Raw genomic sequence first — 25,459 nt, forward strand, 5'->3', positions numbered from 1 at the left:
TGCGAGAAAATTGACTCAAATTCAGAGATCATCTTTGGCTGGTAGCCGTGGCTCAGTGGGTAGCACTGAGTCAGAAGGTAGTGTATCCAAGTTCCACTTCAGAGACGTGAGTACAAAAATCTAGGCAGACACAGCACTGCTGTACTGAGAGAGTTCGAGATTGGTTGCGAGGGTTGTCTTTTTTGTCAAAGGGATTTTAAAACCAGGCCACTTCAGATGGATATAAAATATTTCATGTCATTTTAAGAAGAGAGGGGAAGCTATTATCCACTTCCTGTCATCAAATCAAATCAACATGACCCAAACAGATGCATGACCTTACTTTGTGCATTTGGGCACGATGTCACACATATTACCACGGCAACTACACTTTGTAAAAGTATTTCATTGGCCTAGCAGGGCTTGGGATATTCTGAGGTCCTGAGGCCAGTACCATTGTATTTGCCCCATCACAACCAGAGGCAGGGTTGTTTGGGATTGACTGTTCTCTGGCATCCTGCAACTCCTTTGCAGGTTGGTTTAGGTATCAGGTGCCACCCTGGGAAACTGAGAAAAGGGCTCTCATGATGTGGAGATGAGGAATTAAGCAGGAAGATTGTGAACTCGGAGGGCAGCCTGTGTGAGAAGGATTGAATGGATTAAGGGCAAAGCAGTATCGTCACACTGAACTTGCTGGGAACAAAGAATCCTGCACTCTACTTGCGGAATTGCGGTTTATCAGTGACTCATTTCTGCTGGAGGCAAGACTCTGATTCGATTGGTCATTCTTGCCCCCAAATTTACATTTGGTAAGAGGTGTGTAGCTCTGACGTGTTGTCTGACAAATGGCACCAAGTGGCCAGGATTTTACAAGACCTTGTGGAAAAGTTCCACGAGGCTAAGGCAATTGGCTGTCAGTGTGATCCGTTTGCTGGGGGAGCACGTAAAAAGCTTGCTCCAAGATGGTAGGCAGCTAATTTTCACAGAGAAGGCCCCCAATGAGTGATTCTTTTATTTTGCTGCCGATGGCAGCAGATGGTGTGGCAAATCTTCTTATCTTGGTGTGTGGGTGATACCAGATAAATGGAGGTGACCATCCAGGAGTGGCTTGGGGATGCCAGATCCAGAAAAGCTCTGCAAGCAGGCACAGTGGTCTTCTGGATTTCCAACCATCTCACTGGTGGGTTTTCCAAATGAAACTTGACCTAAGGGTTTTTTTTTGTTTGTTTGTTTTACTGGCCTGGCCCAGATCTTGAGATCTCTTGCTCATCTTAGCAGGGGAGGACCTCTCCTGGTGAGAAGGCTAAGACTTCAGTGAGCAAACAGCAAGGAAAGCCTACGCCACCGGGCCGAGATTAGACAGAGTGCCGATCACATTGTTGCCCACTGCCTGCTCCATTTAGGTGGAGGTCTGTCCACATAATGGCGTTGACTGCACCATTGCCAAAATTCTGAAAGCGGGCTTCCTTAGATGGAAACGAGCCTCCCTACTCCATGGGCCAAGCAGCCTCTCCATTTCTAGATCCACAGCTGGGGAAGCTCCACCCCCCTCCACCACACACACCCCACTTCCAGCAGCAGGGTCACGCTGCCAGCCAATTGGCACAGCCTCATGCTGTTTTGTCGGCACACATTGCCACCCGCCGGCGACTGGTAAAATCCTGGCCACTCTATGCATTTGTAAGAAGGTAGTTCCAAGGTGTAGAACTCCCTCCGAGAGCAAATTCTGGGACAATAATAACTGAGTCTGAAATGTGCATCAGTAATAAACCACAATTTTGTAAGTAAACAGATTCCAGCAGCGAGGCGTTAGCAACCTGTTTCCCACATTTCAGTGAGATAATATCTGTCTTACCATAAATTTGTTCTATCTTTCTCTCTCAGGCTGCTCTCAGTCTTACAGATTTTGCAATTAGCAAGTGCAGGGCTCAGCAGCCACTGAAATCGGTATGTGTGACCCTCAAACTTCAGGTAAATAAGTACACTACTTGATTATAAATAGTGATGCCAGGGAAAGGCTGAATCCTGGATTCAGTCAACTCACTTTGATTATATCTTGAAACAAAATAAACATCTTTAACACATGGTGGCACAGCCTTGAAATTCATTCCTTGGTACATTCTGTCTTTTCCAGAAATATGCCAAATCCCACCTTCCAATGATTTCCAGAGAGGATCGATAGCGCGCTGCATCCCTCTTGGCATCATCCCGGGCCCGGCCTGAAGACTCCAATTCATCTTTCAGCTTCACCATCTTCTGCTCGAGTTGCCTCCGCTCACTCTCACTCTCCCCCAGCTGCTTCTTCAAAGAACTGACTACATCCTGAACAGCGTCCAATTTTCCACAAAACTCCTGAAAAAAAAAATGGCCACACTTCACTCATGACAAACTGACTCAATGCACTAACTTTCCACTGGCACAATCAGTTGTCCCACATTAAACACCCAGAGCTAAGCAAGAATTCCTCACCATCTGGAAATCCTTTTTAAAAGTCACGCATGTGCAAGAAAGAATGACCAACATTCACAAATTTCTACCTTGATTAATTCTACTCACTATTGCTGCTGAAGGAGTAATTGAGCTGAGAAACGAAAAGAAATTAAAGTGACGGAATTGCAAGTCAGAAAAGGCACGGTGGACAGTGATTGATCATTTCCCACAATACAATGGGACAGTGTACAGGAAGGTTTACCTTGTATCCAACTCATAGTGCATATCACAACCCAATAACACACAAGAGGCTCAATACCATCCAGGACAAAACAGTCCCACAGGATCAGCACGCCACATACTGTCTTAATACCTCTCTTCCTCCACTTCACATAATAGCAGCAGTGGGTACCATCTACAAGATGCACTGCAAGAACTCACCATGAATCCTCCACCAGCACCATCCAAACCCATGATCTAACATGCAGGATAAGAGCAGCAGATGGGTGGGAGCATCTGCTGGTGACCCTCTGAGTGATTCACGATTCGGAGATGAAACTTTATTGGCCATTCCTAGATTGTCGCTGGGTCTGACTCCTGGACCTCATGTCTGAACAGCTCTTGGCCCTCCATAACATAGACCACAACAGTTGGAGGCAGCAACTCCCCATCACTTTCTCAAGGACAGTTAGGGATGGGCAATAAATCCCGAGTCACAACATCTACATTCCATGAATAAATAATAATTTTAAAAAGTACCAAATCTAAGAATCTCTGATTAGACATTGCAAAGAGACCTTTATTCTTTATTGGTTTTAATCTTGCTTGCCTGGTGGAAATTGGGAAGCTGGGCAGTGAAAATGGAACTTGGAGCTTGGTTATCTGCTGCGACGGTGGCCTTTCTTCATATCAACTGGTTATGGTTGCAGGTGATTGCTTAAATTCATGAAAATTGGACTCGGTTTATGTGATGGGGACCACAACACATAGAGAGCCTGACTGGAGAAGTTGCACTCCTGTCAGAACATAGAACAGTACAGCACAGTATTGGCCCTTCAGCCCTCGATGTTGTGCTGACTTTTTATCGAAGATCAAACTAACCTACATTTTACTATCATCCATGTGCCTATCCAAAAGTCGCTTAAATGTCCCTAATGTGTCTGACTTTACTACCACCACTGGCAGTGCATTCCACACATCCACCACTCTGCGTAAAGAACCTACCTCAGACTTCTCCCCAAACCTTCCTCCAGTCACCTTAAAATTATGTCCCCTTTTGATAGCCATTTCTGCCCTGAGAAAAAGTCTCTGATTATCCACCCCATCTGTGCCTCTCACCATCTTGTACACCTCTATCACGTCGCCTTTCACCCTTCTATGCTCCAATGAGAAAAGCCCTAGCTCCCTCAAACTTTCTTCATAAGACATACCCTCTAGTCCAGGCAGCATCCTGGTAAACCTCCTCTGCACCCTCTCTAAAGCTTCCACATCCTTCCTATAATAAGGTGACCAGAACTGATCACAATATTCCAAGTCTGGTCTGACCAGGGCTCTACAGAGCTGCAGCATAACCTCATATCTCTTAAACTCAATCCCCCTGCCATAGACATAGACTCCAAGATCCCGCTGTCCCTCTACACTGCCAAGAATCCTGCCTTTAACCCTGTAATTTGCATTCAAATTCGACCTTCCAAAATGAATCATTTCATACTTTTCCAGTTTGAATTCTATTTGCCACTTATCAGCCCAGTTCTACATCCTGTCAATGGCTTCTTGCAATCTATAACAGCACTCCACACTATCCACAACTACACCAATTTTCATGTCATCGACAAATGTACAAACTCACCCTTCCACTTCCTCATCCAAATCATTTATAAAAAGCACAAAGAGCAGAGGTCCCAGAACAGTTCCTTGCGGAACACCACAGGTCACTGAGCTCCAGATTGAATACTTTCCATCTACTACCACCCTCTGTATTCTATGGGCCCACCAATTCTGTATCCAGACAGCCAGAATTCCCTGTATCCCATGCCTCCTTACTTACTGAAAGAGCTTACCACAGGGAACCTTATCAAATGTCCCCTAAATTTAATGTACACTACATCTACTGCTCTCCCTTCATCAATGTGTTTTGTTACATCCTCAAAGAATTCAACAAGGTTGTGAGGCATGACCTGCCCCCTCACAAAGCTATGCTGACTAGCTTTAACCAAAATGTACTTTTCCAATCCTCTCTAATAATTTGCCCACCACAGATGTAAGACTGACTGGTCTGTTATTCTCAGGATTATCCTTATTCCCTTTCTTGAACAAAAGAATAACATTTGCCACCCCCCAATCATCTAGCACTACTCCAGTGGACAGTGAGGATGCAAAGATCATCACCAAAGGCGCAGCAATCTCTTGCCTCACTTCCTTTAGTAACCTTGGGTATATCCCATCTGGTCCAGGAGACTTATCTATCCTTACATTTTTCAAAATTTTCAACACATCTTCCTTTTTAACATCAATCTGTTCGAGCGTTTCAACCTGGTTTACCCTGTCCTCACAAATGAAAAGGTCCCTCTCAGTAGTGAATACTGAAGCAAAGTCTTCATTAAGGACCTCCCCTACTTCCTCCAACTTAGGGCACAAGTTCCCTCCATTATCGTTGATCAGCCCTACCCTCACTCTGGCCATCCTGTTGTTCCTCACATAAGTGTAGAATGCTTTAGGATTTTCCTTAATCCTACCCCCTAAAGAATTTCATGCCCCCGTCTAGCTCTCCTCAGTCCATTCTACAGTTCCTTCCTGGCTACTTTGTAAACCTCTGAAGCCCTGTCTGATCCTTGCCTCCTCAACCTTAAGTAAGCTTCCCTCTTCCTCTTGACTAATGTTCTACATCCCTTGCCACCCAAGGTTCCTTCACCCTACCATCCCTTCCTTGCCTCAGTGGGACAAACCTATCCAGCACTGTCAGCAAATGCTCCCTAAACAACCTCCACATTTCTGTCGTGCATTTTCCTGAGAACATCTGTTCCCAATTTAGGCACCCTGGTGCCAGCCTAATAGCATTGTAATTCCCCCTCCCCCAATTAAATACTTTCCCATACCATCTGCTCCGATCCCTCTCCATGACTAAGTAAAGGTCAAGGAGTTGTGATCACTATCATCAAAATGCTCTCCCACCAAGAGATCTGACCCTGGCTAGTTTGTTGCCAAGCACTAAGTTCAAAATGGCCTCCTCTCTAGTCAGCTTATCTACATATTGTGTCAGGAACCCTTCCTGGACAAATCTGACAAAGATTGTTGCTTCCAAACTATTTGCACTAAGGAGGTTCCAATCAATATTAGGGAAGTTAAAGTCACACATGGCAACAACCCTGTGACTTCTGCACCTTTCCAAAATCTTCCTCCCAATCTGCCCCTCTGTGTCTCTGTTTCTACTGGAGAATCTGTAGAAAACTCCCAATAAAGTGACTGCTCCTTTCCTGTTTCTGACTTCTACCCATACTGACTGTTGACAAACTCACCTCAACGACCTCCCTTTCTGCAGCTGTGATACTATCTCTAAGTAGCAATGCCACTCCCCCACCTCTTTTACCTCCCTCCCTAATCCTTTTGAAACATCTAAACCCTGGAATATCCAACAACTATTCCTGCCCCTGTGATTTCCATGTCTCCGTAATGTCTACAACATCATAGTTCCAAGTACTGATCCCTGCTCTAAGTTCATCACCCTAATTCCTGGTCCTTCTTGCGTTAAAATAGACACACTTCAATGCATCACACTGACTGCAGCTTTGCCTATCAACTGTCTACCCTTCCTCACAGACTCTCTGCACGCCGTATCTGGATGTTCACTAGCTACCCTGTCCTCCAATCCATAGTTCCAGTCCCCACCCTCCTGCCAAACCCTCCCAAAGAGCTCTAGCAAACCTCGCACCCAGGATATTGGTGCCCCTCCAGTTTAGGTGCAACCCCTCCTTCTTGTACATGTCCCACCTTCCCCAGAAGGTATCCCATGATCCACATATCTGAGGCCCTCCCTGCTACAACAGCCCTGCAGCCATGTGTTCAGCTGCACTTGCTCACTGTTCCTAGCCTCACTAGCACATGGCACCGGTAGCAATCCCGAGATTACTACTCTGCTCGTCCTGCCTTCTAGCTTCCAACCTAACTCCCTATATTCTCTTTTCAGGCCCTCATCCTTTTTCCTAGCTATGTCACTGATGTGTACCACAACTTCTGGGTGCTCTCACGCCCCCTTAAGAATCCTGTAGACTCGATCCGAGAATCCCTGACGCTGGCACCCGGGAGGCAACATACCATCCCGGAGTTTTGTTCGGGACCACAGAATCTCCTGTCTGTTCCTCTCACCATTGAATCTCCTATCAGTATTGCTCTCCTACTCTCCCCACTTCCCTTCTGAGCCACAGAGCCAGGCTCAGTGCTAGAGACATGGCCACTGTGGCCTTTCCCAGGTAGGTCCCCATTCCTCCCACTAGATAAAAACAAGGACTGCAGATGCTGGAAACCAGATTCTAGAATAGAGTGGTGCTGGAAAAGCAAAGCAGTTCAGGCAGCATCCGGGGAACAGGAAAATCAATGTTTCAGGCAAAAGCTCTTCAATCAGGAATAGAGGGCCTGATGAAGGGATTTTGCCCGAAACGTCGATTTTCCTGCTCCTCAGATGCAGCCTGAACTGCTGTGTTTTACCAGCACCACTCTAATCTAGAACCCATTCCCCCCACAACAGTATCCAATACAGTATACTTGCTGTTGAGGGTGACAAACACAGGGGGCTCCCTGCACTGTCTGCCTATTCACTTTCCCTCTCCTGACGGTCACCTAGCTACCATTATCCTGTAACTTAGGTGTGACTTTCTCCCTATAATTCCTCTCTATCACCCCCTCAGCCTCCCAACTGATCTAAAATTCATCCAGCTCCAGCTCCAGTTTCCTGTGAGGACCAAACAGTCTGTGGACTTCCATGTCTTGAACATTCCTGATTTGGATTTGATTTGTTTTATTGTTGTCACATGTGTCGCGATACAGTGAAAAGTGATGTTTTGCACCCTATACAGGCAGATCGTACCATACAAAGTGCTTCAGGGTAGCAGGACAGAGTGCAGTGTTACAGCCGCAAAGAAAGGGCAGAGAGAGAAAGATCAACATTAACACTTAAGAGCTCTGTTCAAAAGTCTATAGCAGTGGGGAAGAAGCTGTTTTTGAATCTGTTCATACAAGTATTCAACATTTTATATCCTCTGCCCAACAGAGAGGATGGAAAAGAGTATAACTGAGGTGAGAGGGGTCTTTGGTGATGTTGGTTGCTTTCCTAAGGTAGTGGGAAGTATAGATAGAGTCAATGGATGGGAGGCTGGTTTACATCATGGACTGGGCTTTGTTCATAACTCTCTGTAATTTCTTGTGGTCTTGGGAAGAGCAGATGCCATACCATGCTGTGATGCACCCAGAAAGGTGGTTTCCGAGGGTTAAAGTATTGCATCCCTATCCTAGACCTTCCTTCTGTGAGACCTTTCTGAAACCCTTTGCATGGAATTTATCTGGCAGCCTTCAGATCTCCTGCCAGCAGTTTCTTGGTGTCCTCTGGGCATCAAGTCAACTGGTGGCCTTTACATGAAGTCTCCCAGTTAAGCAATGCACAGTTTCCTGCTGCCTTTGTCCACCAAGGAATCAACTCATTGGAGCAGTGTCTGTTGGAAATCCATGGCACTTTAAAACTGGCTCCTTTGTAATCAATGCTGTACTTTCCATGGAACAGAGCTGTGAGAGATTTTGTCTTGGGGTGTTTGATAGGAGTTGTTGATGGGTATCACCCTATATTTAACTTATGCAGTTCCTAGCCAGGGAGTGTTGTATGGGAATTTGTTAATTTTTGCTCCAACTCACTGGGGAATTCTCATCACTGGTCATGCACTCAGAGAGAATGAGAAACCTGATTGTCTGAACTGAGAGCTGTGCTAATTTCTGAGCACTTGGACTGTGTCAGACTCTGGCAATAGTATGACAAAGACCCATATCAATCACCCTTCCAAACCCATAATCTCTCCCACCGAGAAGGCCAAGGGCAGAAGACAAATGGGAACAGAATTACCATCAAGTTCCCATTGAAGATGCATGCCACCCTGACTAGGAATTGTATTGTTGTTCTTCCATGCTGGCTGGATCAAAACCTTACACTCCCTAACAGCAATCTGCATGTCCTCATTCCCCAAAGACCTGCATGGCTCAAGGTGGTTGCTCACCATCTCCTTCAAGAGAAACTACAGATGAGCAATAGATGCTGGCTGGCCAGTGATGCCCATATCTCATGAATGAGTGAATGAACGAATGATGATAAAAGTCAGCACTAAGATATAAAGTAAAAACTGTGAGAGATAGTGTGTTGCAGATCACTCAGGAAGTGACGACATATACTCTTAACACATGTTGCGGTCTAGAGAGGTACAGAGAGTGATTGTAGAGTTGCCATCTTTTCTCCATCTCGTGGCTGACCAGGAATCTCTCCCGCTGTTACTGCTCAACACTGGGAATGATTTGCAAGTTGATACTGTTGGGTTGCATTATGAACACACCTGCCTTGGCCCAGCAAATCCTCGGATGGAACTCAAACACCAAACTTCAGGCTCAGTTAGCGATGCTGGTCACTGTAAAGCAAAACCCTTAACAACTGTGAGGGGGTCCCTTCAAAATTTTCGATTTTGTTTTGTTCCAACAAATGCAGCATACAATCCCTCTGGGCTGTTGTTTATTAAGTATATAAAGAGCGCAGCCATGATCAAAGCAGCCAGTCCAATAACTCGTTCCCCTGTGTGACAAGGGCTGACAGGTAAAGGCTAATTGCAGTGGCCCGAGACTTATTATACTGCTGGGCTAGATTTCAAGGCAATTGAGGAAATCATTCAACTTTTGGGTTAACCCTTCCACTACTCCAGCTGAAAGATCAATGCCAGGCAGCTTTTTTTTAATCTGCTATTTTAGTTTGTGATGTGAAGCTGTTGCATCGGATTTCAGAAGCGGCATTAGAATTGATGCCTGAATTACTTATTAGTGTATGGGTTCAGAATGCACTACAGCTTCAGGACTCCACCACAAAACACTGCTGCAAACTTTGATACTGGAAAGCAGTCACTTTGTGTGAAGCAGTTTCCCATGAATACAGTCGAAGCCAGCGATTTGTAGAGCTCTCTTTGTACAACTCCAGCCTATTGCTTCGAAGTATCAGAGGAATTGTGAAAACATTTTGTTTAACTCGTCACCAAACTGGTGCTGTAGCCTCATTGATCTAGCTCTGACCAATATTGATGCCATCTGGAGATATCTGGCAATTGATCTATTTCTACCCTCCATCAACTTTAAAAGCCATATTTCTGACTCCGTGTTAAAATCTTGATGCTTTGGATGTTTTGTCTGAGTAAATGATCCCAGGAATGTTGCAAAAGATATTTTCCATGGAGGGCAGTGTTGTGAAGCTCAATGCTCCCTTCATACAATTGCCACAAATAGATCCTAACTGATTGCTCTCCGTCTCTGGATCAGCAGCGTGGCAGTTAAAACCAGAATCCCAACCATGATTCTGACTAAACATTTACTCAAACTCAAGCTCAAGGGTAAGGAGTAACCAGGGACATGCCGGTTTATCACTTGGTCACTCGTTTGCAATCTTATTTGATTCCTTCTGTTTTGAATTTGTTTCCCTTTAACTGTAGGAAGGAGGAAAACACAAGGAGTAATCTGCTGCATGACCTTTGCCAATGATTCTCCAATTGTGCATCCACGATGATGACTTTGGGTAGCTCTCTCAACAGGACCTCTGCTCTGCACAATATATGGGTGCAAAACTCCATGTGTCCTGCTTGATGCTGAAGTAAATTCTTACTCAACAATGGCAGTTAAAGGGTAACATCAGATTGTACAGATTTTGGACTGAATATGTGTCACACTGAATTCATGCATGATCAACCACTAAATGCCAGCAAAATACTTTCCCAGCTCTATAATCCTGCTCAGCTATTTCTAAATTCAAACCACTCTGCAGAATGAACCATCCAATCAGTTAAGCCATTTTCACCTCATTAAATGCAATCGAGTAGACAACCGAAAACACTTCCCCTCCACCCCTCTTAGACTGAAGTTCACAGAATTATTGTGTAATATATGTTTTTATTCTCACTTCTTATTTAAAAAAAATGATAAACAAGGTGGTTGCACCAGTTAAAAGGTTTCCTGGCCTTCACATCTTTGTAACCACAAGTATTTACGTTTGCCTTTGAACTTCGGTGAACAAAATAACAGGTGGGAAGCTGGGAGCAAACTAAAATCTGAACAGTTTATGGATGACAGAACCCATTGCAAAGCTACAATTCTTCTTCCAGCAGTACCAACAGTGTTGGCAATAAGTTGTATTAACTATTTACAATCAGTTCCTGCCCCAGTGTCTTGCAGAAAGAACTACAGTGTCCAACAGCTACCGGCAAAATTCAGGTCTCCTCCCAAATGTCACATCATATTTTTCTTTGGTGTCAAGTTAAGGTAAGAAATGTAAGGACAATTTGAACATTTTCCAGTTTCAGACCTTCTACAGCGACATCAGGCACTCTTAGGTGAGGTTCTGCATGATTTAGATATAAAAGGATACAATTGTAACACTGCAGAATTGAGCCTCTGGACAATCAACTGAGTGATAGGGCAATATGCAGCCAAATACAGCTTGGAACATGTTAGGATCTGGGAGAAGAGCTGGAACGTTTAAAAAAATTATTGACTGAAAAAAATTACACCTCCAGATTTTGTGTTTTAAACAAAAGCCCAGACAAGAGTTAAACAAAGCAAGTACTCCTAATTTAACACGGCAGGTTATAAGTATTCTTTAAAGCCAGACATCTCAATAGGATAGACCAAACTTTTATTTCCACAAAGAAATCCTATGTACTTTGAAGGAGCTTGAGACTTCCTTCACATCTCCTGAGACTAAACCAAGGTGTGCCACAGCCGTCAGAAATTCACTTTGATTCTCCTCAGTGTTCCTGCTTTTCTCTGAGGCATGAGCTTTCTCGGAGTCATTCCACCAACATCCATCTAAGCTTCCTACGATCTCCTTAAGCACCTCACTCCCGTGAACTCCTCAGATCAGCATGGACCTCGCTCACCATTGCTCTCCTCTGAAAGCTGTGTAACACTAAGTAGCCTTCCTTTCTGCTTACCTGCACCTGGAGCTGTCGTCTCTGCAGGGCTGATTGGACAGCAGACAATGTGGCATCACCACAAGATGGTGACATGCTGCGCAGCGGTGACTGCGAACGAGTCGGTGACCTGTGCCTGCGAGGGGAAGGGGTGCTAAGCACCGGAGACCGTGAAAGGAGAGGTGAGCCAAGCCTTCCGGTACCCACCTCAGCTCCCTCAGCTGCCCCTCCCAGAGACGGCAAACCTGTAGATTCTGCATCAGCAGCAGTGACCTGAGAGGAAGAGACAGAACAATCAGTGCAAATGCTTACACGTGTCTCAGCATCTAGACTTTCTGACAACGCTTACTGGGGCTCACTGCTCACCAGATGAGTGTTGAGAATGCTTTGTGAGTCTAATGTCCAGTCTTCTCCCCACATCCACAATGACACAGCCCCATATTACTGGGTCAGGGGTCAATCCAGTTCAAGAAAGCTTTCAACATGGTCTCCACCACAATCAGGAAGCTGGAGGGGCTGGGTCCAGCATGAGAATGAGTGGCAAACCCATTTAAGGACTGACTGGGGTTTGAGGTGGTGGGGGGTGTGTGTGCAGGGGTGCAGAGGCAAAGTATAGAAGCCTCTGCAAACTTTGAATGAGACAGATTATCTGAACTCCTTTCGTTCTCCACATACCACCTAACCCCAACTCACTGAATCTCCTTTCAGCAGCCCATTCGCAATCTATCTTATCTATGGACTGTACACCATACAGTGCCTGTGTTGGGTGAGGATGGGGGTGAGTTCTTTATAAGTACTGCCAGTTTCACAAGGAATATTAATTGATTCTCGTGTCTCCAATATTCAACCCTGATCTGATTCGTTCAATGAGCAGATTTGTTCTCCCAACTCCCCCTTCAATTCTCATACAGTTGGTAACTAGTTTGATTTCAGCCACGCATTTCTGCAGCATACCTTTCAAAGACTGATGAACAGATCCCCTTCAATCATTGACCCCTGCGTTTTTTGTTTGTACCTGAGCAATGCTGCGCAAGGTTTGATGTAAGGATTCAATTTCAGTTCTTAGAGCTTCATTCGACAAGGTTTCACTTGTAATTTCCATCTTGCCCGATTCCTGTGATCACCAGAATTTGGCAGAATTAGCAACTCACAGGCAAAACAGAAAGCCTCTGAAACACTGGAGTAGTGGCAAGTGCAACCTCTCCCAGATGTTAATTAAAAACTCCTTGATGAGGGCCGACAAGCAATCACATCAGATCACAAGGACTGGGGAGAATTTCAACAACACGGGTATTGCATTGAGCACATGGAGAAACCACCTGTGTTACAGTAACACAAGGCTCTAAGCCCAGCGGCTTTGCTCAGTTCATGAAAGGAAACTTAAAAATATCTGGGAAATATTTGAAAGAGTAGCGTTAACTTCAAAGTGGGGACACAAGAAGGAAAAAAAGACGCCTCAAGATTTCCACTCCCAGCCCCCTCCACTGTCAAAACATGCCATCTCTGATTAGAAGGGCATTTTCAAGGGAGCCAGCACCCCTCATTGCTCAAATGATTTACTTTAGCCTGCTATTCCACTGAGGAGGGCTTCAATATATCAGAGGTATAAGCATCGTGAGAATCTCTCCCTGTGGCAGATGTGTCTAAGACCAGAGGGCATAGGTTTAAGGTGAGGAGCAAGTGATTTAGAGGAGATCTGGGAAATCCCAGAGGGTGGTAGAAATATGCAATATGCTGCCTGACGGAGTGGTGGAAGCAGAATAGCAACATTTAAGAACCACCTGAATGAGTACTTAAAATGTCAGGGCATACTAGGCAATGGACAAAGTGCAGGTAAATGGAATTAGCGTAATTGGATGTTTATTGGTCAGCATAAACATGATGGGCCAAAGGGTCTGTTTCTATGCTGTATGATTCTATGACTCTATAATATCAAACTCAGTCCAAACCTCAATACTCAACCACCACACATTAAACTCTCGAGCACAGTTGTTACATGAAGTGATCAGAAGTGGGAATCACATCTGATTTATTTTATCCAGATGGTCTGGCCTGGGCTTTTCTCTTTCAGGCAGGTAGCTGAAGTTAGGCAAATTCTCAGCTTCACGTGCTACCTCAGCAGAGAGTGCTCCTGAAGACAGGGTCCGAGGCTGCAGGTGCAAGTTGCAGCTGGGCCAGTCAATCTGAGAGAGGTCATGCTACTCCAGCTGGTCATCCCTCATGCCCCAGATGCCAGCCTTTGCCCCTTACATACCCACCCACCATTGCTCTTCATCAAGGGGAAGTTGATGGCCTCATGCTATTATCGCTAGACTGTTAATCTCGAGTTCTTAACATTCGCAGACGTGGGATCAAATCCTGCTACAACAGGTGGCGAAATTTGAATTCAATAAAAAACAAATCTAGAATTAAGAGTTTAATGATGACAATGGATCCATTGCGATTGTTGGGGGAAGAAAAACCCATCTGGTTCACTAATGTCCTTTAGGGAAGGAAACTGCCATCCTGACCTGGTTTGGCCTATATGTGACTCCAGACGTATATCAATGTGGTTGACTCTTAACTGCCTTCTGGGCAATCAGGGATGAGAATGAAATGCTGGCCCAAACAGCAACACCCTCATACTATGAATGAATGATAAAAAATGCCTATATGTCAGGCCATGCTCCTCCATCCATCACCCATGGCCCCTCATTGTCTTTACATCAGGTCGTGACCCTCGATCATGACCAGACAAGCCCAACGTGTCAGGTTATGCAACTAAATCACTTCCACCACCACAATCCCCCCCATGTCCCTATACCTAGTACAGCTCAACTATGTCCATGAATTCACTATATACTGAACCCAATAATGATCATAGCACTTGTAAAAGCCGCTTCTAAAAATAAACAGTCATTAATTCATTCATAACTTTCCACTATGTTAAAATAGTTATTTTAGAGTCATAGATATATACAGCACAGAAAGAGGCCCTTCGGTCCAACTCATCCATGCCCCATGCCAATCACATATCCTGTATAAGTCTCGACCCATTCGGCCAGCATTTGCCCATAACCTCCAAACCCGTCCTATCCATATACCCAGCCAGAGGCCTTCTAAAAGGTGTAATTGTACCAGCCTCCACCACTTTCCCATTCCATACATGCACCACCCGCTGCGTGAAAATATTGCCCATTAGGACCCTTTTATATCTTGCCCCTCTGACCTTAAACCTATGCCCTCTAGTTCTGGACACCCCACCTTGGGAAAAAGACCTTTTTGATTTATCCTATCCATGCCCCTCATGATTTTATAAACCTCTATATGGTCACCCCTCAGCCTCTGACATTCCAGGGAAAAATAGCTCCAGCCTGTTCAGCCTCTCCCTATCGCTCACACCCTCCAACCCTGGTAACATCCTCGTAAATCTTTTCTGAACCCTTTCAAGTTCTACAACATCCTTCCTATAGGAGAGAGACCTGCACAGCTACAACATGATCACCGAACTCCTATACACTAAGTTCAGATCAATAAAGGAAAGCATACCAAACACTTTCTTCACTATCCTATCTACTTGCGACTCCACTTTCAAGGAGTCTGCACTCCAAGGTCTCTTTGTTTAGCAACACTCCTCAGGATCTTACCATTAAGTGTATAAGTTCTGCCCAGATTTACCTTTCCAAAATGCAGCACCTCATGTTTATCTAAATTAAAATCCATCTTACTATAGGACATTATCAATCTTTCTGATCATTTAACACATCAACAGTAGAAACTGTAAGCACTTTTGTAATTAAACACTGTTGGGAGAAGTTCTTGTGGCACAGTGATAATGTCCCTACCTCTGAGACAGGAGTCACAGGTTCAACTTCCATCTGCCCCAGTGGTGTGTGATTACATCACTGAACAGGTTGTTTAGAAAATATCAAAACAATGAGAGCAAAGACCCATCGCTGTCAATCAAGCAAGGCTCAGATGACTCAGCCAACTAATTAATCTCTGAACCAGATGAGCCCAATTATTTCTGATATTGAGACTTTAAAAAAGTCTAGATGATTGAATTTTTTTCTTTCTCTGTAATATAATAATCTCTCCTCTAATATAAGAGAGAATTATGGAAGGAGGACATTTTTGTTAAAACCTTTTAATGCACATTATATTGTGACTACGGGATTTATTTGCTCTAAACAATGTATACTGGGTCACTGAGTTGTCCTAGTTCAGCATGAAAGAATGAGGGATCATGGTGGTCGAAGACAGGCTTAGGTTGGCATTCAGGAATAAGGGAAGGAATAAACTGGTGTGAGAGAGTTATGGTTATTAGGGCAGGTAGGTAATGTCCATCAATCATATTACCAACGAAAACATCATGAAGCTAGTGGACCTGTGCCTCACCACCCACTTCATCTTCAACACCATAATCTACAAACAAACCAACAGCACACCCATGGGATCTCCGCTATCAGGACTCATAGCAGAAGCGATAATGCAAAGACTAGAACAAACAGCCCTACCAATCATCAAACCAAAAATCTGAGTCTGCTACGTAGATGACACCTTTGTCATCACAAAATGAAACAAGATAGAAGAGACATTTAACATCATCAACAACACCCTCACAGGCATAAAGTTCACCAAGGAGGAAGAAACCGACAACAAACTCGCATTCCTGGACATCACAGTCGAAAGAAAGGACAACGGAGAACTACAAACCTGCGTAACATCAAAGAAGTTCCAGAGATGACAGCCAGACTACTAAGCCCCCTCGGAATCCTAGTAGCACACAAACCCACCAACACTCTCAAACAAAAACTAACAAACTTAAAAGACCCAGTACAACCTGTGGACAAAACCAATGTCATCTACAAGATTCCATGCAAGGACTGCCACAAACACTACGTAGGACAAACAGGAAGAAAGTTAGCCACCAGGATATACGAACACCAGCTAGCCACAAAAAGACACGACCCTCTCTCTCTCATAGCCCTACACACGGACGAAAAAAAACACCATTTCGACTGGGACAACATATCTATCCTGGGACAGGCTAAGCAAAAACATGCCAGAGAATTCCTAGAGACCTGGCACTCCAACCACAACGCCATAAACAAACACATAGATCTAGATACCATCTATCAACCCCTCAGAAAACGAACAGGAAATGACATCACCACAAACCCAGGAACTGCATCCAGGACAAACATATAAATAGAAAGCAGGAGACAACAGCTTCGCTTCACTTGGATGTCGCCACTGATGATGTTACCTAGCCAGGTAATGAAACGTCTGGATATCAAACCTACAGCTCAGTGAGCAAACCTACACCCTAAACCTCAACCTGAGCTACAAACCTTCACAAACCTTGCAATATACATTAGAGATATTCCTCTACATCTATAAAACTTGTGTGCGTTTTGAGGTAAAGAGATGTGCTGTTGAAGCTTTTTATCTTGCACTAGCCAGGATAGAATTGCAGGAATTATTGTTCACTTTGGGATTTAGTATTCTTGTGATATTGTTCTGAAAACTGTAAAATTACAAGTCCTGACAGTGTGTATCACTTTTTCAGCAACAGCCATTAGTTTTTTTGGATTTCTTACCCAACTAACTGATTCAGTTATACTTTAACAGATTCTGAATGTTATGCATTTTGCTAAATGTAAGATTCTTTTGAAAGCCATGCAGTAAGAGGACATTAATTCTTTCTTCATGTCAGGAACATTATTGCGCTTTCCATATTAATCTACGTGGAAGCATTTGGGATTAAATCAGGATAGCAGTGGCTGAAAGGACAGACATCAGGATAGACATCTCTGAGAAATGGCAAACTCCCTGCTTAGAGATGGGAAACAGGCCGGCTTCCTACACATCATCCATAGTCCCAAACCTGGCTGGGAACAAGTTCTGAATGGTTTCTGGCCTGTGCCTTGGCCGAGCTTGCCTGAATAACTCTGGGATAAAATTGAATCATTGGGGAATGATGCAGATAAATTCATTGACTACTGTATATTTCATTGGATATTTTCTTCTCCTAACTTTAAATGGGAATGAAAATAAGAATGGTGTTTAACTTAATATTCAAAAGCGAGGACTGCAGGTGCTGGCGATTAGAGTCAAGAGTATGGTGCTGGAAAAGGCAGCATTCGAGGAGCAGGAGAATCGATGTTTCAGGCAAAAGCCCTTCATCTCTAATGAGGCTGGGAGTCTCGGAGGTGGAGAGATAAATGGGAGGGGATTGGGGCTGGGGGGAAGGTAGCTGAGAGTGCGATAAGTGGATGGAAGTGGGGGTTGATGGTGATAGATCGGTGGGGAGTGTGGAGTGGATAGGTGGGAAGGAAGATGGACAGATAGGACAGGGCATGATGGCAGTGCTGAGTTGGAAGTTTGGAACTGGGATAAGGTGGGAGTAGGGGAAATGAGGAAACTGGCTCCATCCTCCCCTCCAACCTATCACCATTACCCCCACCTCCATCCACCTACTGCACTCTCAGCTACATTCCCCCAAGCCCCATCCCTCTCCCATTTATCTCCCCACCCCTGAGGCTTCCAGCCTCATTCCTGATGAAGGGTTTTTGCCCATAACATTGACTCTCCTGCTCCTTGGATACTGCCTGACCTGCTGTGTTTTTCCAACACCACACTATCGACTTTAACATAATAGTGCCCATTTGACACTGTCATCCATGGTTAGCATCAAAACAAATAAAACACAGTAACCAATTAAAATATGGTTCATTCCTCGCATCTCCACAGGTTTCTCGTGATTGTCCACTCGATCATCTATTTGACCAGAAGTGGTTGAATAAGCTTTCAAACATGGAGTCACCATCCCAGAGTACCAGCAGCTTGAACCCTTACCATAAAGAGGCTCCCAGAAAAAGACTGAGGGATATAATTTTTCTACAAGCTGTGTTTTGCAACAAACGTACTTTGGATTTGGAGTGAACTTGAATTTCCTCTGTTGGTAGCAATCACATCACATTGGTTTGCATATTAACGTTACCTTTTATAGTGAGTATTTCAATATTAATATCAATTCCCTACCATTTCTTGGAAAGGTTTGGTATAAGAGGATTTGAGCATCATGTTTAAAGACTAAATGGCCCATTGCTGTTCCAATCGTATGATGCACCTTTGTTCCATCCCACCCCACAAGCTCGCAAGCTATCCAGAAGATACACACTTACCAACTTCTCCACAGTTCGGTTGAGCGACATGATTGTTCTCTCCTTCTCAGCATTCTGCATCTTCAGCCTCTCCATGACAACAGATAACTCCTGAATTCTAGGGTAAGATCACGGAAGAGAAAGTGTTTCTCGAGTGTCAGATTATAATGCCTTGCTTCACAAGTTCAATGTACCTTTCCTAAATTGGATCTGTGAAGAAACCCCTAGTGGCTGCATTAAGGATTGGACATTCCACTAATTTTATCATTTCCTTTACAGCTTTACTGGACGGTCGACATTTAGCTAATCATATCTGTGCCAGCTCTTTGAAACAGCTTTCTGATTACTCCCAAGGCACCTGTTCTTTCCCTAAAGACCTGCAACTCTTTCCACTTCAAGCACTTATCCAGTTGCCTTTTGAAAGTTCCTATTGAATCTACTTCCAATACCCTTTTCAGGCAGCACATTCCCAACCAGAAACAATTCATTGCATTAAAGGAAATCTCTGGTCTTTTTCCACCTATTACCATAAAATCTATTTCCTGTGAACCTCCTGCCAGCAGAAATAATTTCTCCTTTCTGCATTATCAAAACCATTCATAATAAACATCTCTATCAAATCTCCTTTTAATTTCACTGCTATAAGCAGCTTCTCTAGTGCCTCCACGCAACTGAAGTCCCAGGCACTATTCTAGATCATAAAACCGAAAGAATTGCAGATGCTGGAAATCTGAAACAAAAACAGAAGTTGCTGGGAAACCTCAGCAGATCTGGCAGAATCTGTGGCGGGAAATCAGAGTTAACATTTCAGGTCCAGGTACCCTTCTTCAAACCATTCTTCAAACTTGTTCTGCACCTTTTCCAAGATCTTAAAACCTTTGTTGACTGTGTTGGTTCATTTTTATATCAATTTCAAAAGTTGATACATAAATGCAAATTGTTGAGTGTAACAGATAAAACACCTTTGGGCTTCTGGAATAAATTGAGATGCCGGCTTTCCAGAATCTTCCACAAGAGGGGGTTTTAATATCCGACTGGCTCAGTGAGGTCCTCTTGTGGTCTGGAAGCAAAGTACTACAGCAGTACAAATTCTGTTGGATAGTGGTGACATTCCTGAATGGAGTGGAATGGAATGAATAAGCACTGACAGGTTTTGGAGTAGAATTCCCAATCTCCTTCTGTTGGGGCTTTTTGTGTTCTGCACTAAAGGCATTGGTGAACATCAGCACACCATGCCATTGTGCAAAGTCCACCAAAGGATGTTTAGATGGATCAAGGAAGATTTTCTTCAATGCCCCATTCCAGAGTAACGTTTCTGGTCATGAAAGAACATTTCAAGGTCAACCTTCAGGAATGTATGGAACTTATTTTAAAAATCAGTCCCTGCGAACTTTGTCATTTAAACAATAAAACAATTGCACCTACTCTCTGTCACCTTTTGTGGGCAGGCTGATTATCCTTCTTCTTCAAATATCATGGATTTTGCCTCCATTTCTGATTCTTTCTGGGTATTTCATGTCCAAAGTATTCCCTGTCTACAATCAGAAAGTCTCCTACACTTTAATTTTGTCAATGACCTTAAATTCATACTTTCTGTTCCCAGCTTCACGGAACACTAGAAATAGAATTGTCTTGAAATTTATCAAATTTCTTTGCAATTTTGGATGTTCCCATCAAAACTCATTGTAATGTTCTCTCCTCATAGCCAAAGTCTCTGGTCTTTGGTGTCATGTAGCTGAAACTCTGCTTGACTTTCTCCATCATCTAAACATCTTCCTAAAACCAAAGTGCCCAAAACTGGATGAGGTGTAGTAGACATTTTTAAAAAGTATTTTACATAAACTTCTGTCAAATTAATGTTTCCCTTGAATGAAATGAAAATGAAATCTCTTAGATGGGAACCAGTGGGATTGCTAGATTGCTGGGGTCGTGGCAATGTCGCTGGGTGAGTAAATCAAGGTACACAGGCTAATGCTTTGGGAACAGGAGGTTCAAACCCAACCATGGCAGATGGTGGAACTTGAATTCAGTTATTAGATCTGGAATATAAAGCTGGTCTAAGTAATAGTGAGGCGAGTGGTTGGATGCTGCCTGACCTGCTGCGCTTTTCCAGCAACACATTTTCAGCTAAGTAATAGTAACCCCACCAATTTTCATCGATTTTGTAAAAATCCACCTGTCTCACAAATCACAGAATAATGGAATCACAGAATTGTTACAGCGTAGAAAAAAGCCACTTGGTCCATCTTCCCTGCGTTCGCTCCTTAAATGAGCATCATTATCTAGTCATAATCTCCGGTTTTGTCCCTATCTCTTATGTATTATTTTCTATCCAAATAACCTTCTAATGCTCTATTGAATGTCTCAATTGAAACTGCCTCCACCACATTCCCAGGCAGTGCATTCCCTACTCTAGCTACTCGCTGAGTGAAAAACATTTTTGCTTACTTCACTCTTGCTTCTTTTGCAGATCATAGAGTCCAACCAGTCCATGCCAAACATATTCCCGAACTAAACTAGTCCCATCTGCCTGTTCCTGGCCCATAGCCCTCCTAACCTTTCCTGATCATGTACCTATCCAAATGTCTTACAAATGTTGTAATTGTACCCACCTCCACCACTTCCTCAGAAAGTTCATTCCATGTACAAATCACATGTTAATCTTTTTAATAACTTCTTCAAAAAACTCAATCAAGTTTGTGAGGCGTGATTTTCCTCACACAAAACCTAATCAATTTTTGCCTCTCTAAATGTCCATAAAACCTGTCTTTTATAATCACCTCCAACAATTTATCCACCACTTACAGGTCTATAGTTCCCTGGTTTCCCTTTACAGCCTTTTTTAAATCAAGGTACAACATTAGCCACCTTCCAGGCATCAGGCACCTCATCCATAGTTATAGATGATACAATTATTTCTGCAAGGGTCTCGCAATTTCCTCCCCTACTTCCCACAATGTCCTGGGATACAGTCAATCTCAGGTCACGGAGATTTATCCACCTTTATATTCTCCAAGACTTCCCAAACTTCCTCTTCTGTGATGTGAAATGTTTTTAAAACAAAAGTTTATCATTTCAAATCTACATCTTTTTGTCCTTGCTCCTTTTAAGAGCAGGAACAGTTTTTCTCTATCTACTCTATCCAGTCCATGATTTTGAAAACCTCAATTAAATCTTCTCTTAGCCTTCTTCCTTCCAAGAAGAATAGCCCCATCTACTTCAATCTAACCTCATAACTGAAGTTCCTAATGCTTGGAACTGTACCTGTAAATCACTACTGCTTTCTCTCCAATGTATTCACATCATATAATGTGGTGCACAGAACTGTACACAATACTCCAGCTGAGGTCTAACAAGTATCTTGTACAAGTCAACATTACCTCCTTGCTCTCATACTCGATGTTGTTATTGACAAAGCCAAGGATACTGTGTGCTTTAGTAATTGCTCTCTCAACCTGCCCTGCTGTCTTCAATATTCTGTACACATCTATAATCAGGTCCCTCTGCTCCTGCGCACTCTTCAATGTGTTCACATCTTTCATCACAGAATCATAGAATCCATACAGTGTGGAAACAGATGATTTGGCCCAACAAGTCCATACCAACCCTCTGAAGAGTAACCCACCCAGACCCATTTGCCTATACTCTACATTTCCTCTTTGATAGAGCATTGCAAAACTAATCCCACTTGCTTAATTTTCTCCCTCATAACCTTGTGCCTCGCTAAGCCTCAAATATTTTCTAATTTTCACTGAGAAGACGATCTTTGCCTCAGCTCCTTCCTGGGTTGATTCCATTCCTGTGCAATATCTGTCCATTGTAGACAATTTAATAGTTTATTTGCCAAGATTACACCATTTACCAATTTATTTTCTTATTCATTCATGGGATCGTGGATGTCACTGGAAAGGCCAGTATTGATTGCTAATCCCTAAATGTCCAAAGGTCAGTTGAGAATCAACCACATTGCCTGAAGGTCTAATGCACCAAATCTACACTACTCCCTGGACACTATCCTGCACATCTTTGAACAGTGGGATGAAACCGGAGCACCCGGAGGAAACTCATAAAGTCGTGCCCAAAACTGTACACAGTACTCCAACTACTCATGACTTTTAGCAAAGGAAATCTGCGGTCTTTACCCAGTTTGACCTACATGTGACTCCAGGTGGACAGAAATATGGTTGAGTCTTAACTGCCCTCTGAAATGGTCCAGTGTGCCATTCAATTCCAGGGCAATTAGGGATGAACAAAAATGCTGGCCTTGCTAATACTATCTACATCCCATGAAAAGTAAAGACAAATTAATTTAAGAATACAATGCATCTAGTTTACCTTCTACCAGGGATGGAAATCTGCCACCCCTACTTGGTCTGGCCTACATGTGACTGCAGACCTTCAGGCAATGTGGTTGATTCTCAACTGACCTTTGGACATTTAGGGATTAGCAATCAATACTGGCCTTTCCAGTGACATCCACGATCCCATGAATGAATAAGAAAATAAATTGGTAAATGGTGTAATCTTGGCAAATAAACTATTAAATTGTCTACAATGGACAGATATTGCACAGGAATGGAATCAACCCAGGAAGGAGCTGAGGCAAAGATCGTCTTCTCAGTGAAAATTAGAAAATATTTGAGGCTTAGCGAGGCACAAGGCTATGAGGGAGAAAATTAAGCAAGTGGGATTAGTTTTACAATGCTCTATCAAAGAGACAACACAGATTCAAGGAACCAAATGGTCTGTCCCAGTGCTGTAAATGTTCTAAATCCATGCAAATTGCTCAAAACAATATTCAGACTGAAGCTGGTTTGTTTTAACAAAATAGCAATGGTGTCTACATCCTGGCTAGGATATGTTCTACTATACCAATTGAAAATCAAAATCTCATTCTTTTTTAAGACATCCTGGCTTAGTGTGATGATAGCACATCATCTATCCATTCTACACATCTCTCTGCATAACGTTAGTGGAATAAAAATGGAGAGAAATATAAAGTGGGGTCCTGGTACTTGAGCATCTATTTTCCCTGATTGCACAAAGACTCAAACTCTACGCCATTGAATTTGTTGGGTTTTTTCTGAGGCACTCTTGTCGCTTCCTTGCTAGTTCTGTTTCACGGAGATAACAAGCTTTTCAACTCTCCCACCAGATGGGTTCATTTTGAACGATATGCTATTAATTACCGTTGATTCTGCGGCTGATTGAGTTACACAGGATTTGATAAGATCACATTTTGAGTTCTTCCAACATTGCTCACCTGTGGGCCAGTGAAATGCCTGAGGTGGATTGGAGCATAACTCAACAATAGGGTACCCAGATTCGATTACTGGTCTGTGTTGAATTAACTAATCTAAGGTAACATATTAATAGAATGGCAAAGCTGCCCTGGGTTCCTGCTTCGAATCAATATTCCCAGACCCCCCAGAGGAAAAAATACATGTGCGTATGTCCCAGATTATTGTCGTCAGTCTGTCTTCACCAGAGGGATAGATCTTGTCTTTGTGGAACAAGATAAATCAAGTAAAAGCCAATCAGCGCTCCTTTAAAGTCAATAGAGACAAGAATCTGGAGCGATGTAAAATGGGCTGCTGACACATCATCATCAATCTTACACTATTAGGTAACTACACGATCTACCCCTAAGAGTGGGCAAGAAATCACCTTTCTGTGCTGACCACACTAAAGTTGAGGGACAAGTCGGATTGACTTACTGTTGCACAGAACAGCTAGTTTCCACTCAGTTCCAATCCCCTGTCCTTTCCTTGTAACCCTGTAAAGTTTACTTGACAAAAAACTATTTCAATTCCCTTTAAAAACCGTTATGGGTTTTGCAGCAATTTTTCATGCCTTAACAACTCTCCAAAAACACAAAAACTATCCTACCCTTTTGTTTGGGGGTGGGGGTGATGGTGGTGGTGGTGATGGTCTTATTATTAAAAGAAAAGCAATAAAAAAAGTTGGACAAAAAACTAGTTGTTCACAAATTTTAAAAGTAAATCCTGCATGATCTCATTCCTCATTATTCCTGTAACCTCAGTCTCTAACTCTGAAAAACCTATGTCTCTCATACATTTCTTGTGCCAATTACTCATACTTTCAGTTTTCTGGGTCCCCAGCTCTTGAATTCTCCTCTTGCTCCTTTAAGACCTTTCTTAAAACTTACCTCTTTGCCCCCATCACTCTACCTAACAATTTTTTCTATTGCTCAGTGTCTGTCTTTGTTTGATTACACTCCTGTAAAATTCTTTCTAGTATTTTCCTATAATAGGCTCTCTACATATTACAAGTTACTTTTGTAGCTTCTATTTCTCATTTTACACCTTGATGATGTCTGCTAAAATCACAACGTCACATTCCCCATTTAAACATAGAACATAGAACATTACAGCGCAGTACAGGTCCTTCGGCCCTCGATGTTGTGTCACCCTGTCATGCTAATCTGAAGCCCATCTACACTATTCCATGTATGTTCATACGCCTGTCCAATGACGACTTAAATGCACTTAAACTTGGCGAATCCACTACTGTTGCAGGCAAAGCATTCCATACCCTTACTACTCTCTGAGTAAAGAAACTACCTCTGACATCTGTCTTATACCTATCTCCCCTCACTTTAAAGTTGTGTCCCCTCGTGTTTGCTGTCCCCATACTTAGAAAAAGGCTCTCCCTGTCCACCCTATCTAACCCTCTGATTATCTTGTATGT

At 43.2% G+C, this 25,459-nt stretch overlaps 1 protein-coding gene across 1 annotated transcript in view; it reads right to left on the bottom strand.

The window, feature by feature from the left end:
- Positions 1-25,459, bottom strand: part of crocc2 (ciliary rootlet coiled-coil, rootletin family member 2) — a 296,277-nt gene that overhangs the window by 167,799 nt on the left and 103,019 nt on the right. Inside the window, exons 10-13 of the mRNA XM_043702904.1 lie at positions 18,770-18,866; positions 12,616-12,714; positions 11,622-11,873; positions 2,132-2,331 (exon numbers count right to left, since the gene is read on the bottom strand). Coding sequence (XP_043558839.1) covers positions 2,132-2,331; positions 11,622-11,873; positions 12,616-12,714; positions 18,770-18,866 — 648 coding nt within the window. The remainder of the gene's footprint in view (positions 1-2,131; positions 2,332-11,621; positions 11,874-12,615; positions 12,715-18,769; positions 18,867-25,459) is intronic.

Source organism: Chiloscyllium plagiosum, chromosome 13, assembly GCF_004010195.1.
Source record: "Chiloscyllium plagiosum isolate BGI_BamShark_2017 chromosome 13, ASM401019v2, whole genome shotgun sequence".
Lineage (NCBI taxonomy): Eukaryota > Metazoa > Chordata > Chondrichthyes > Orectolobiformes > Hemiscylliidae > Chiloscyllium > Chiloscyllium plagiosum.